The 12,746-nt window shown below is 39.4% G+C and overlaps 1 protein-coding gene across 1 annotated transcript in view; it reads left to right on the top strand.

The window, feature by feature from the left end:
- Positions 1–5,931, top strand: part of MRPS6 (mitochondrial ribosomal protein S6) — a 46,135-nt gene extending 40,204 nt beyond the window's left edge. The window contains exon 3 of the mRNA XM_072398264.1: positions 5,623–5,931. Coding sequence (XP_072254365.1) covers positions 5,623–5,815 — 193 coding nt within the window. The 3' untranslated portion in view covers positions 5,816–5,931. The remainder of the gene's footprint in view (positions 1–5,622) is intronic.
- Positions 5,932–12,746: the final 6,815 nt, after the last annotated feature.

The following is a 12,746-nucleotide window of genomic DNA, read 5'->3' as shown; positions in this document are numbered from 1 at the left end:
CACATGGTAGGGATAATATAATCAGTCTTGTGTAAGCTTTGACATGGAGCTTACATGGGCAGTTTTGTGGTAGCAAAGATAGAGGTCGATATTATTAGGTTGGTAGGTGGACACTAAAGAGGCCTGAATAGACAATGTGACTCTTAACCCAGTGTTTCACAACCGGGGTTCCTCCAGGTTGTTAGGGGATCCTTGAGCAGTGAGCAGTTTGTGACTCTGAGGTCAATTTATCAGACACCAATGTCTTTTTGGCTATCTGTAAGGGTAACATTCTTCCCACTGACCTGCACACTAATATACTATGAACGGTGGATATATTAATTATAAAAGTGGTTCCTGAAGACATGAAAGTTATTTAATGGGTTCCCCCATGGTAAAACGGTTAGGAAGGCTACTTTAACCAGTAATCAAATTTCTCTTCATTAGCAATAGATGACGTACTTCTTAACCATCACTTTTCTGTTAAAAGTTTGCACCAAATTCACAGCCTGGATATTGGTTCAATTCATAAAATTGCCTTCCAGTATTCATAATTTTATGAAGTGAACCAATATCCAGGCTGTGAATTTGGTGCAGTGACCAATGCACTCGTCATGGAAACACACCGTAATCTTTACTCTTGGGAATAGCTTTAGCTGGCCACACGTTTTACAAACCCAACTGTGTTCTATGAAATCTGTTCTAAACAAGCCAATGAGGCAAGCGTTAAAGCGGAACTAAACTAAAATCAAGAAAATGACGCTTAGCTTTAATGCCATAAATCGCTTGACGGCGCTAGTCCTTCCCACGATCCGGTCCCGCGTCGTCCTGGAATCTCTCTTCATCAGTGTCGGATGCCGCCATCTTTGCTCTTCACTTCTGTCTTCTTCAGTCTTCTTTCTTTCTCATCCGATCTCGCACTGCGCAGGTGCAATATCAGGTGATGTATTCGCTGTTAAGGGAAAAAAAAGGCAGCTGTGTGTTCGTGAGATCAGCATGTCTTCTAGTTGGAAAATCCCCCGAGATGTCGGGCATACACAGAAGGAGCAGCCAGAACCTCTCGGGATACTTGACGTAGGTATTCCGGGAGACTCTGCTCTCCCATTAAGTCTTCATCTCTGCCGGTGTTGTATTTGAAAAAAAAAAAGTTTTACCTTACATAGACACACATCAGATCATCAATGGTATTTACTTGTCGGGGGTTTTAGTGCTTTGGCTGATTGATGTATATGAGCTTGTTGCACATCTCAAGCCATATAGTGCATGACTGTCCAAGTTCGGTATGTAAAAAAAAAATTGCAATTATTTATGTTTAAAAATAAAAAAGTGAATATATATATAACACCAATATACGAGTCAGAACAAGACACATTGTTTAAGTTACAGTATCCTAATTGTATGTCTCTGAGCTGAGAGAAAACGGAGAATGAGAGAACTAATCCATGGATCCTCTCTGATGTTTAACTCTTTATGAATACCCGGAGCAGACTCATTTAATTAGCACATTTTTATCCCCTTTTATAACTTATCCGCTGTCACATCTTGTTAAAATCTTTAATGCTGAGATGTGAGACCACCTCGGTGGGTGTCCCCGGTAGTTGCTTGGTAACTGGTAATACCGTTAAGCTAATCAGAAGTGTATAGGGGGAAAGGGGTGCCTGCCTGGAGTTTGAGAATAGGGGGGTTGGCGGGGTCGTAGCTTAGCACAATACCACACGCTGGCATTCCCGACCTATGTGGTAAGACCGTGATGAAATAAATTCCCAACCCACACTTGGATAATAGCTGAAGTCTGATTGTTAGTTTTTTGGCAACTCTTTATATAATTAAGGGGCATATTTATCATGGCAATGCCAAGAACGGGCATATCTGCCACGTGGAGATGATCATAAGTGATTGTACAACAGGAGTCTGATTGTGATGAGTTACCTGGTATCATCATTACTGTTTGTATTGCTTTATTTTATAGGTTTTGTGTATATATATATATATATATATATAAAAAAAAAAAGCAGAGGGGAATTTGCTGCCTATAATGCTTTGTGCACATGTTGACATCCTGTTGCTGGAAACAATCATTCATGACTGTTTCCTGTGACATGAGAATGAATGGGTTCTGTACACACAGCTCCATTCTATTCAATAGAGAGGGGAGGGGGGAGGACAAGCAACTGGCACTCTGCTTCTCCATAGGGGTAAACAGCAGTCATTTCCAATTGGTCATTCAGCGATCCGCCATTGATCATCATTGACCACCGCATTTTCCCCCGAGACAAGCATGACGATTTGTCTTAAGTTATTAGTTCTAAGTTATTTTTTATATTCTTTATGTTGTGTTTGATCTTTCTAGACCATTCTTCAAGGGGTTGATAGGGGCTCCTTGAACTTTTGTTGATTGATCCCTGATTTGATGATGACTGGATTGTTCTGGGGCCAGTGGAACTTTGTAGAGCCAACTGCATGATTATATTACATCTTTACTTCTTTGTAAGGGTGGTATTCTAGCCAACACTGTAAAAGGGAACATTCTGGCTACAGGTATATGAGGCTTTTCCCCCAATGATTCCTAAATGAAGGTTCCCCTATAACCCACAATCAATTGGTTTATTAGGAATTCCCTTAAACTCCCAATAAGTTGGTTTTAGTAGAGTTTCACATAAACCCCCAAAAAGCAATTCTTGTAGGGGTTTCTCCAAACCCTAAATACATTGGTTTTAGTAGGGATTCCCCCAAACCCTCAAATAATCGTTTTTTAGGGGTTCCTGAAAATTATATCGGTGGGTTCACCCAGCTTTAAAAATGTCGAGCAATGATGTAGACTGTGACACCCTGAGCCTGCTAGGGTTGCTCATAAATAGGTTAATGAACATATTTGTTTTTTTGACATTAAGCAGGATTTTTATAGCGCCAACATATTACGCAGCGCTGTACATTAAATAGGGGTTGCAATTGACAGACAGATACAGTGACACAGGAGGGGGAGAGGACCCTGCCCCAAAGAGCTTACAATCTAGAAGGTTGGGGAAAACAATACATAATCATTTTATGGGAAAATTTTTGAAATGAATAGTCTGGAGACAGGGTTGCATTAAAGTAATTGTGCGCTAGTCCATTGATATTCAAATCTGTTGTGCTGTCTCTTTTGCCGCAATAGCCTCTACCTTTACTACCTGCCTCTAATTTGCTTGTTTCTTTAGCTGTGCTGCAGGAAGGATGCTGAGACGGTGCAAACCATCATCTTCCTCCTGCCCAGCACATTGCCAGCAGTGGGAACGGCACACAGACAAGCTGGGTGAGAGATGGAGCATAGGGGCCAGCTTATTCCCCACCCGCCCTCACCCAGTTCTCTCCTCGTAGTGGAAATTTCCAGTGTCTTTGTGTTACCAGCTGCCGCAGCTCTGACACGGCTTCTCAGAGGAATGAGGCATTGCACTTTCCTGGCATTCCGGCTGCGGGCAGGAGCTGTGTTCCCTGACCATAGTGTGCTGTGCCATTTCTCTCCTTAATGTCTTTAGCTGCCAGCCTGGGTAAGAAGACAGAATATAGATTTGGATAAGCTGATTTGTTCAAATATCGTCAGAGATTTACAATAATTATTCGGGCTTAGCTTTTTCCTACAAATGCGTCTTTTATTCTAAGGCTGACTGTAAAGTGGACCTGTCACTGCTAAGCTATTTACGTGCCTAACCCAGTGTACCATTCATAGAGAAGGGCTGCAGGAATTGTACTTTCCTATGTAATAAAGGCATGAATCCTGTTGGCCAGGACTATACAAGTGTAATATATCCGTGCTTAGATGAGGTGGGAGTATTTTTTTTTTTTCTAGTTCACCTCTTCTTCACTTGTTAATCTTCCCTGCAACACAGGTACAGTACAGAGGGGGGACAACATTGTCACTGTATAGAGGAGCACTCTTGTCCCCCTATATAGTTTACTTCTTGTAAGCACTATAAAACATGTTCAGGTCCATTTAGCCCCTTACCCTCTATGTTAGGGATGTTTTGTAAATCTGGGCAGGGATAATGAAGGTGCCTAAAAATATACCAACACATATATACTGTATATAACAAGGTATTATTACTAAACAGTATTTATTTAGCGCCAACATACTATGCAGCTCTGTACATTAAGGTGAGGTTGCAAATGATAGACCGATACAGACGGTGACATAGGAGGAGGAGAGGACCCTGCCCCAAAGAGCTTACAATCTAGAAAATAAATATGTTTAAATGTTCATATCAAACACTAGAATTGGGGAAATGCAATCCCTGTGATTTTGGTCGTAGTCCAATCATTGGGGCCAAATGAGCAGTTTTAGTATTTCTGTAACTACGGATCTTCTGAGATTTCAAGCACAAAAGTCATTTATACCGAGTTTACTGTGAATGGGGTGAAAAACATAAAACATAGCTTTCTACTGATGGAAACATCTTGCTGAAATGAGAGATCAGAGGAGAAAAAACAGACTGGTTGGAGCCAAAATAAAGGCTACAGTAACTCCATTAATTGCTTTTTATCACTGTGGTGAGCAGGTAGAGTAGTGGCGACACAGTGTTCTAATAAGGTGCCCGGTAGCTGTGTATACAAGAATAGAGCACAGAACACAATAGGATCTTTATAATTATACAACCAAGGGAAATGTTTGCTCTTTTTTGTTCCTCGTATGTTATTTGATACACCGGGTCGATTTCTTCACTTTGATTCCATTAAGCATCACATAATGTACATTACCGCTGCAATGGTCTTTGTAGATCCTTAACAGAATAATTGCAGTTAGAAATATTTGTGTTACACTTAAAGAATATATCCATAAGACTGAACTATTATATCTGTTTAATAAGTAAAATAAAAATTCCATTGCCTCTGTTGGAAATTTTGTGACCCTATACCTACCTGCACTCTTTGTCTGTACTGGCAGATATCATTTACATTGTTCTCAGCTTGGTCTGAGGACTACAGGACCATGCACCTTTAGGTTATGGACTAACAGCTGGTAAGCTTTAGTATATAAAATGTTTGTTTAAGGGGTAAAGTTCACTGCCTTATGCACCACTAATTTCTTCTTTGGACCACCTTCAGCCTTGATTATGACATCCATTCACCATGGTAAAATTTCAATAGGCTTATAAGATGAATGCTGTATCTTGTATTGATGGGAGAGCCGGATCTCTGGGTAAAGTCTTCACCAGCACATCAAAAGGATTCTCAATGGGATTACGGTCAGGACTCTGTGGTAGCCAGTCCATGTATAAAATAGTTGTCTCATACCCCCCATAATCCACTCTTTCGCAATTTGAGCCCTGAATCCTGGCATTGGAAAATGCTGTTGCCATTAGAAAAAATCCATTAATGGATAAACCTGGACATTCGTTATATTCAGGGAGTCAGCTGAGCACATTTCAGGCACATAAGCTGCTGAACTTGACCAACTGAATCTACCCCAGATCATAACACTGACCCCAGAGGCACCCAAGATTATAACACTGCCCTCACAAGCAGCCCCCAGATTATAACACTGCCCCCACAGGCTTGGGGAATTTTTTTGACTATGAAGTTTATGTTCCTTCTACATACGGCACCTCTTTGTTCCTTCTTGGAAAAATGCTAATCAAAGACTCATAATTTTCTACTTTTATTTTCTAGGTACTTTTTAGTTGACTTCTATGCTCCACCCACCCTCATTCCCAGCATGTTGGATCATCTAAGTCGTGACATTGATGTCATCAGGCCTACTATACTGAAACATGAAGAGGAGAAGAAACCAGATAAGCCCTGCCAAGGCATGGTAACTGCCACAAATCTGGAAGAGAAGTTCAGAACAAGGAAGCGGAAGTGATGCTCCCTGTCTATGCATGCTCCTTCTTTGACCATGTAGCCATTTTCCTTTTGTAAAATCGTGTATTTTTTTCTTATATCTTATGAGTTAATAGTAAAATAAACTTTTACATGAAATTTTGTATTAGTAAAACTATTTATCAGATATGAATATAAGCCCAAGTTTATTGGCATATTATACATAGTTTCAGGTAAGCTGCTTGGTGTGCTTTGGGTATAATCCTTTGGAATGGTAAAATTGTTCAACTTTAGAATGAAATGGATAGGTCAGCATGCAGAGTTAGGTCATCATAAATGTATAGGACATTCCATCATTCTTCAGGGATCTCGGACCCCTCGCGGATGGGTCACCTAGCCGCTAGTGCTTCATCATGCCCAGCAACTATGACCATGGTCAAGATGTTCCATGCAACATCTCACCCTTAGCAACCCTTTAATAAATGAATGGGGACACTTGTGAGCAGTAGCTGTCTGAACAATTCATTAGGAACCAGCAAAGTGGTAGCATAGGACATGCAAGCTACCAGGAACTGGGATTTCCCCATTGTTCATCCTAACTTACCCTAAAACTCTGATTTCACATTCTTCATATTTATCATCTGCATCTAATGGCTGAGACATGGCCACATTACTACCAGGGCTACACAGAACCCTCCAAAGGTTGCCAGAAGTTCCTCAAATTATGGCCGATTGATCTCCCATTTGATGATGCCTGCATAATTCAGAGGCCAATGCCACAATGATAGTTTCAGTTGTCTTTCCACTGGCAGCTAATTTAGGAGTTTTTCTCCAGCTAACCCCTAATAAATTAGTTTTAGCAAGGGTTCCCTGACACCTAATAAATATTAGGTAAATAATAAAATGAGGGATCCCAGGTGTGGTCCAAAAGGGGCTGGACACAATATTTTATATATGAATTTCTGAATGTCAGAATCAGTATATGTACTATATTAGATGGGAAAAGCCTAGGCGTTTGGCATGTGTTGCATAAGACTGCTGAAATCACTGCAATTACATCCTCCTTACATAACAAATTTCACTCCCGCTTTTGACTCCTGGGGCTGTACAAAAAGCACTAACGGACTATTGCCTGCCCCATCAGGCCACGGATTGAGCAACAAGATTCTAGAATCTGCTAATTGCATCTGCTAATTGCAATTGTCCTAACTAATATATATAATTGTTCCAGGAGATACAACACACTGGACACATATAGCAATGTTTCCCTTTACATACTTATTTGTAGTAGCCTAGGAAATAATGAGATGGGCTGCTCTATAATAGAGAAGGGAAGGAAGTGTGGTAACCCCATGCAGATCACAGGAAAAACTTATTGAAAAAAAACTGCCTGTGGTTTTATAAAATATATACAAATTTATGTTCCTAAATGAAAACTGATATGTAAAAAAAAAAAAAAAAAGCACTGTTAGAGACAGAATATTGAAATAGCCTGCATACTACAGGTCTTCATGGTCTTCTTTACTTCACTGATCGGTTAGTCAATGTCTCGGTATAATCAGAAAAGTAAAGTAGCTTTGCCCTAAACTTTCTATAAATATCATAAGTAACTGTAGTGCCAGGAGATATAATGTTATCAATATCCTCAGTCAGCTGGATTTCAACCAGTATTTGCACTTTTCCAAATAAATGTGCTGGGCATATAATATTGTGCTAATAAGTAATCCAATATAAGAAACAGAAATTGCACTCCAATTCGCAACAAGAATAATCGATAAGGTAACAGAACGGCTGGACTGTACAGATATCACGGCTATTCTACCTTGGTAACTGGTTTTCAGTTTGCCAGGAATAATTATTAGAATGGAACAGGTCCTATGGTGAGAAGGCCGCACGGCCAGTTTGCACGGTTATGACCAGAGTTCTGCTTGTTCCAGAGTCAGTAAGGTATAAAGAAGTGAATCTGAGATAACACTGACTGAAACTTTTTCACATTTTGTCAGTTTTACTTTTCCTTCTCTGATCTAAGCTTCTTTTAGTCTTCACTGGTTTATTGATCATTGTAGCCTGTTGTGTACAGGAATAGCTGTTGTCATTATTGATTTATTATGTTGATGCGCTCTCCCTGCTGTCTAAAGTTCCAATATCACAGCTTTAGTGTAAAAGGCATTGATGCAGACCGCATATTGATATAAATGTATCATTACCAGCTCTGAGATGTAATTATACCATGGGCATTATTTAGGAGTTACCCCCCTCCACCTTTGTGGTTATCAGAGCCTCCGCTCTACTTGGAAGGCAAGATTTGTATGTGTTCCTGTAAAAGGTTGTGCCCTTTGTTTCAAAAGAATATTAAGTGTAGGTAGAAAAGTGGCCTCCAAACAGCCTTCCAGTGCATTCCATATATTTTAGTAGGGTTGAGGCCAGGGCTCTATGGAGGCCACTCGTTTTATTACAACACGCTCATCAAACCATGTCTTTCTTCATTATTACTTTTAAACCGTAGGTATATCTGTTTTTGTACACAAGGACATAGCCATGCTAGATCACAACAGGGCCTTCACCAAACTATTGCCATAGTGTTGGAGCACAAAAGTTCAAAAACAGTTACAACCTTTCAGTAGAATCACCCGAACTCATTTATATGGAGTGCTGTCCACAACCTTCTGGCCATATAGTGTATCCAGCTGTGCCCAGAATATGGGCATTCATTTTTTCACATATTATCAAAACGGGTAAAAAAAAACTTTAAACCAAACCACCACTGATTCTAGCAGCAGGTACTAGGAAGTAATTCACTCTTGAATATCATGACAATAAAGACTAGTCGATGGGTTTGTAGCGGTCTTCAAGCACCTGTCATATATCTACATTAGAAGGCTGTAAGGCTATCCAATTTCTGCAGCAATAGAAAAAAAAACTCAAGATTTTGTACCTTTGAAGTAGCTGAAGTAAAGGTAAATGATGGCATATTTTAGGCTGGCAATGCACCTATCTGCCCCAATGCAATTTATTAACACATGTTACATTAAGACAGTCAATTTCTTTAAATTGGCTGCCAATGCACCAAAGCAGACAATAAAACACACTCTTTACAGTGCAAAACAGACTGTGTGTTTCAGTTTATTGCAATGTAGGTGCATTAGGGTGCTATATAACATATAAGTCCCACTACACATGTAATGGTGTGCGTTTAAAAACTTTGTAATGTGCCCATAGCCGGCACAGGTTCCCTATACCAGTCAATAGGATATAATTAACAAATACTTATTATTTTTTAAATTATAATGCAAGGCAATGTATATTACCACTAAATGTAAATAATATATTGGGTTACATAACCAAACTTTAAAACTAAACTTAATATATTATTATCATTCATATAATCATAAAATATCACTCAGTCCCTTTTTTTAGTCTATAGATGTGTCACTAACTGGCCCACTGGAAATTCAAAACCCCTTCCAAAGTCATGTTGATAACATTGTGAAAGAAATTTGTGTTTGGGGATGGGGGTGGCAGTTACTCTATCAGTATATGGGAGGAAACACATGCAAACACAGGAGGAACCTAGAAACATAGTGTTTCATGACCAGAGTGGCTTCCTCCCACAACCCGAATTCCTACTGCTGGTAACTGTCTTTCCCCCCAAATTGGCTTCTGTTAAAGGGGAACTATGCTAATAAAAAAATCACTTACGTTTAATTCCGCAGAGCCCCAGCGCTGTCCTCAGCTGGGTCCCGCACTGTCCTGGAGTTCGCCTTTGTCCTGGCTCGGAAGTCCCAGGCACCATTATCTTCCTCCGTCTTCTTTCTTCTCTTGGCTACGCCACCGGATCTTGGACTGTGCATGCATGAGATTGGGTGCCGTAGTCTGCCCTAAATCAGAAAAAAAGGTTCTGATTTCAGTGCGCTGTGTAAAATCACCATTTTTTTCCCCATTACAGGTAAAAGCCTTTTTCTGCACCAGCCCAAGATTGGGCATTATTATTATTATAATTATTATTATTAATAAACAGGATTTATATAGTGCCAACATATTACACAGCGCTGTACATTAAGTAGGGCATGTGCAGAAGTTGCAGCCAGAAGCCTCCTGGTATGCGTGATAAAGGTATTCCAGGAGGCTCTACCTTCAGCGGTAAAGACGAGGGGAGGCTCACCTTTTTTTTTGTAAAAAAGAAATTAATTTGTAACCTACATAATGGGTTGTCTGCCCTTTTATGTAAAGTAAAAATTTTGGTGATAGGTAATGATAGTGATCTCTGAGAGACAGTTTGTGAAATGATGAGAGTTGGCTAATTAGATGCAAAACAATTCAATTTATTTTTTGCAAATAGCACGCAAATTGCACTGATTTGAAATTGAGCCAGTCGAACTCTGCATGATCCATTCTCACATCAGTGCTGTTTGCATAAATAGTAAAATTTCTGCATTTCCCTGGCCATCTCTACACAGAACTATGAACTCTGTAAAGCTCTGTAGAAGATGACATAAATTAATGAAAAATGTGGAAATGACAGGGACCAGTGATGGAAATCATTTAGAAATAGTTTTTCATAACGTGCAGAACATTTTTGTGTCATATGAGAAGGTGAAACCGATCGGAGAGTGCCATGACCTAATTACAAAACACTTCTTTTATTTGGTAGTTATTTTACCCAGATTGCTAAGGAAGGAATTTTGTTTTGCAGCTCTCAACCAGTGTTTATCCTGTAATTTCTTTAATGCAAATGCAATGGAAACAGCCAACGCTGTACACAGAGATGTGGCGTAATGTCTGCTATGATGGAGATGGCTGCAATACTTTTTGTAGTTACATTTTTGTAATATTTTAAAATGGATATTTTATCATTTTTTGCTTAGATTAAAATAAAATATTTGTTTTACAAGTAAATATATATACTTGAATCAATTATTTAATAAACACAAATATTAGTAGATGTATTGGTGTATCTGGGAAAAGTAATAAAAACTCCATGGCTCTTCAGCTGGTATTGCCTATTGGTTGTAGTTGCTTTGCAAACTTGCCCACCAGTCACCACCATCATTATGGAGAGTTTTTGATCATTCAATATAGAATTCATTCTATTTTAGGATACTCATTGGTTTTTGTTTCAAATCCCCCACAACATTTCAATGGGGTCCAAACGATGTCTTTGCCTATGCCAGTCCATTTTGGTTTTTTTTGAGCCATATTTTGTGATTTGCTGGTGTTCTTTGGAACATTATCACCACCTGTTGCAAGAGTTACCTGCAGATCGCACAATAATATTTAGGGGTTCTTGGGGATTTCCTTTGAAATGCAGAGTGAAAGGAAAATTGTAAAGCTATTAACAACATCTTTGGGATCTGCAAGTTTTCTAAACAAAGGGTCGGTTCACTGTCTTTAATGGGATCAGATTGGTGAGTGGGGGTCCATAATGCCCCGATGTCAGCGGTCAGTTTACATACACAACCCTCTAGGGTCAGCAGTAAGTGGAAGTAACAAAAATGCCCCAGAGTAAAAAAAATGTATATCAGTTGAAGGAGGAATATTTTGCATTGTCTTTCAGTGTTAGGAATGATAACACATTGTTGGTGCCAGTGGGAGAATAGCACCACTTCATTGGGGTCAGTGAGAGCCTTTTTGAACCATGCATTAAAGGAATAGTTCTTCATCAATGGAGATAGTGGCTGGCATTGTAGTAACAATATGCCCCATCTTTGGTGTCAGCGCAAGCAATAATGCCCTTGTTGGTCTCAGAATGAGAAACAGTGCACTAACCTCATTAAGAATAATTGTGCCCCATTATCAGTGGAAAGCATTGTGCCCCATCATTTGTGTAAGTGAGAAAATAGTGCCCCATTGTGGGTCTCCTTGGGAGAAAATGTTTCCTAGCATTGGTGTCAGTAGAAGGAATAGACCCTCATCCGAAATGTTAGCAAGAGCAATGGTGCCCCACAGGTGGTGTCCGTGGGAGGATCAGTGCTCCAGGGCCAGTTAAAAATCATATAAAGTAATTGAAAAGAACTAAATGAAAAGAAAGTAAATTAATGCTTTTTTTTTAATAATGTATTACCTTTAATTTAGGTTTTATTAAACAAACTTTACTTTAAACAACCATTGGAGCTGTAGTATATCATCTGAAAAGCTTCCATTGGAAAGTGTGACACCTCTCAGAGACGGATCTCTGGTTACACCTGACATTTTACTTGCTACAGCATAGATATCACTGTGGAATGTACACGCTAATATTATGTCACCCTGGCTCCCTGCTTACCCTATTAATGTATGACATATGAGTGGTTTCAGGAAATGTGGGAATCTCCCTTTTTAAGGCTTTGAAATGGTTACATGTGCTTGTGGAGAATGCAGTCCATGCCTGGAGATGGTGTTGGTGTTCTGGAGAGTCTGTCGCAAAAATAGGGCTAAGTGAAACTATTTTCCTGTTTTGTAACACACATAGGTGAACTGTGCAGGGCTAATAACACCCATTGGGAGTAAATCAGAGAGCACAGGAAAGTGGGGCTTTTTGGATTTTGGGTCGTGCTTACTGGTGCGGCTGTACTGCCATTTTATTGGAATAAAACATAGGAACATGTGTGTGCGTTGCAGAAATCCACCTAATATGTAATTTATTGCCATATGTAATTTGTTTCAGCACATAAATTGTGCAACAATTTAGAGCATTGTGCTCATAAATAAAACAAATTCATTTTGAAGTCCTTTATTTTAGCATTAAATCTTCTTCCAATCATGGACACAGCAATATAAATCTGAAAGGTGTTCCAACCCTTCACCTGATCTGTTCAAAAGTTAACAAGATATTCCGGAATTTGATGTACTTGAAATAATTCAAATAATGGAAGTTTTTTATCACTTTAATTTCTTCTCTACTCCCCTCACAGCAAACTGATTCCTCAAATCCACTACTGCAAATATTAAAGCTGATCTTGGGTAAATGTTAACCCGGTAGCTCTAATCCATCCCCA

The sequence above is a fragment of the Pyxicephalus adspersus genome, chromosome 1 (genome assembly GCF_032062135.1).
Source record: "Pyxicephalus adspersus chromosome 1, UCB_Pads_2.0, whole genome shotgun sequence".
Classification (NCBI taxonomy): domain Eukaryota; kingdom Metazoa; phylum Chordata; class Amphibia; order Anura; family Pyxicephalidae; genus Pyxicephalus; species Pyxicephalus adspersus.
Note: the sequence above shows the minus strand (reverse complement) of the source record. Positions and strands in the feature narration are given on the sequence as shown.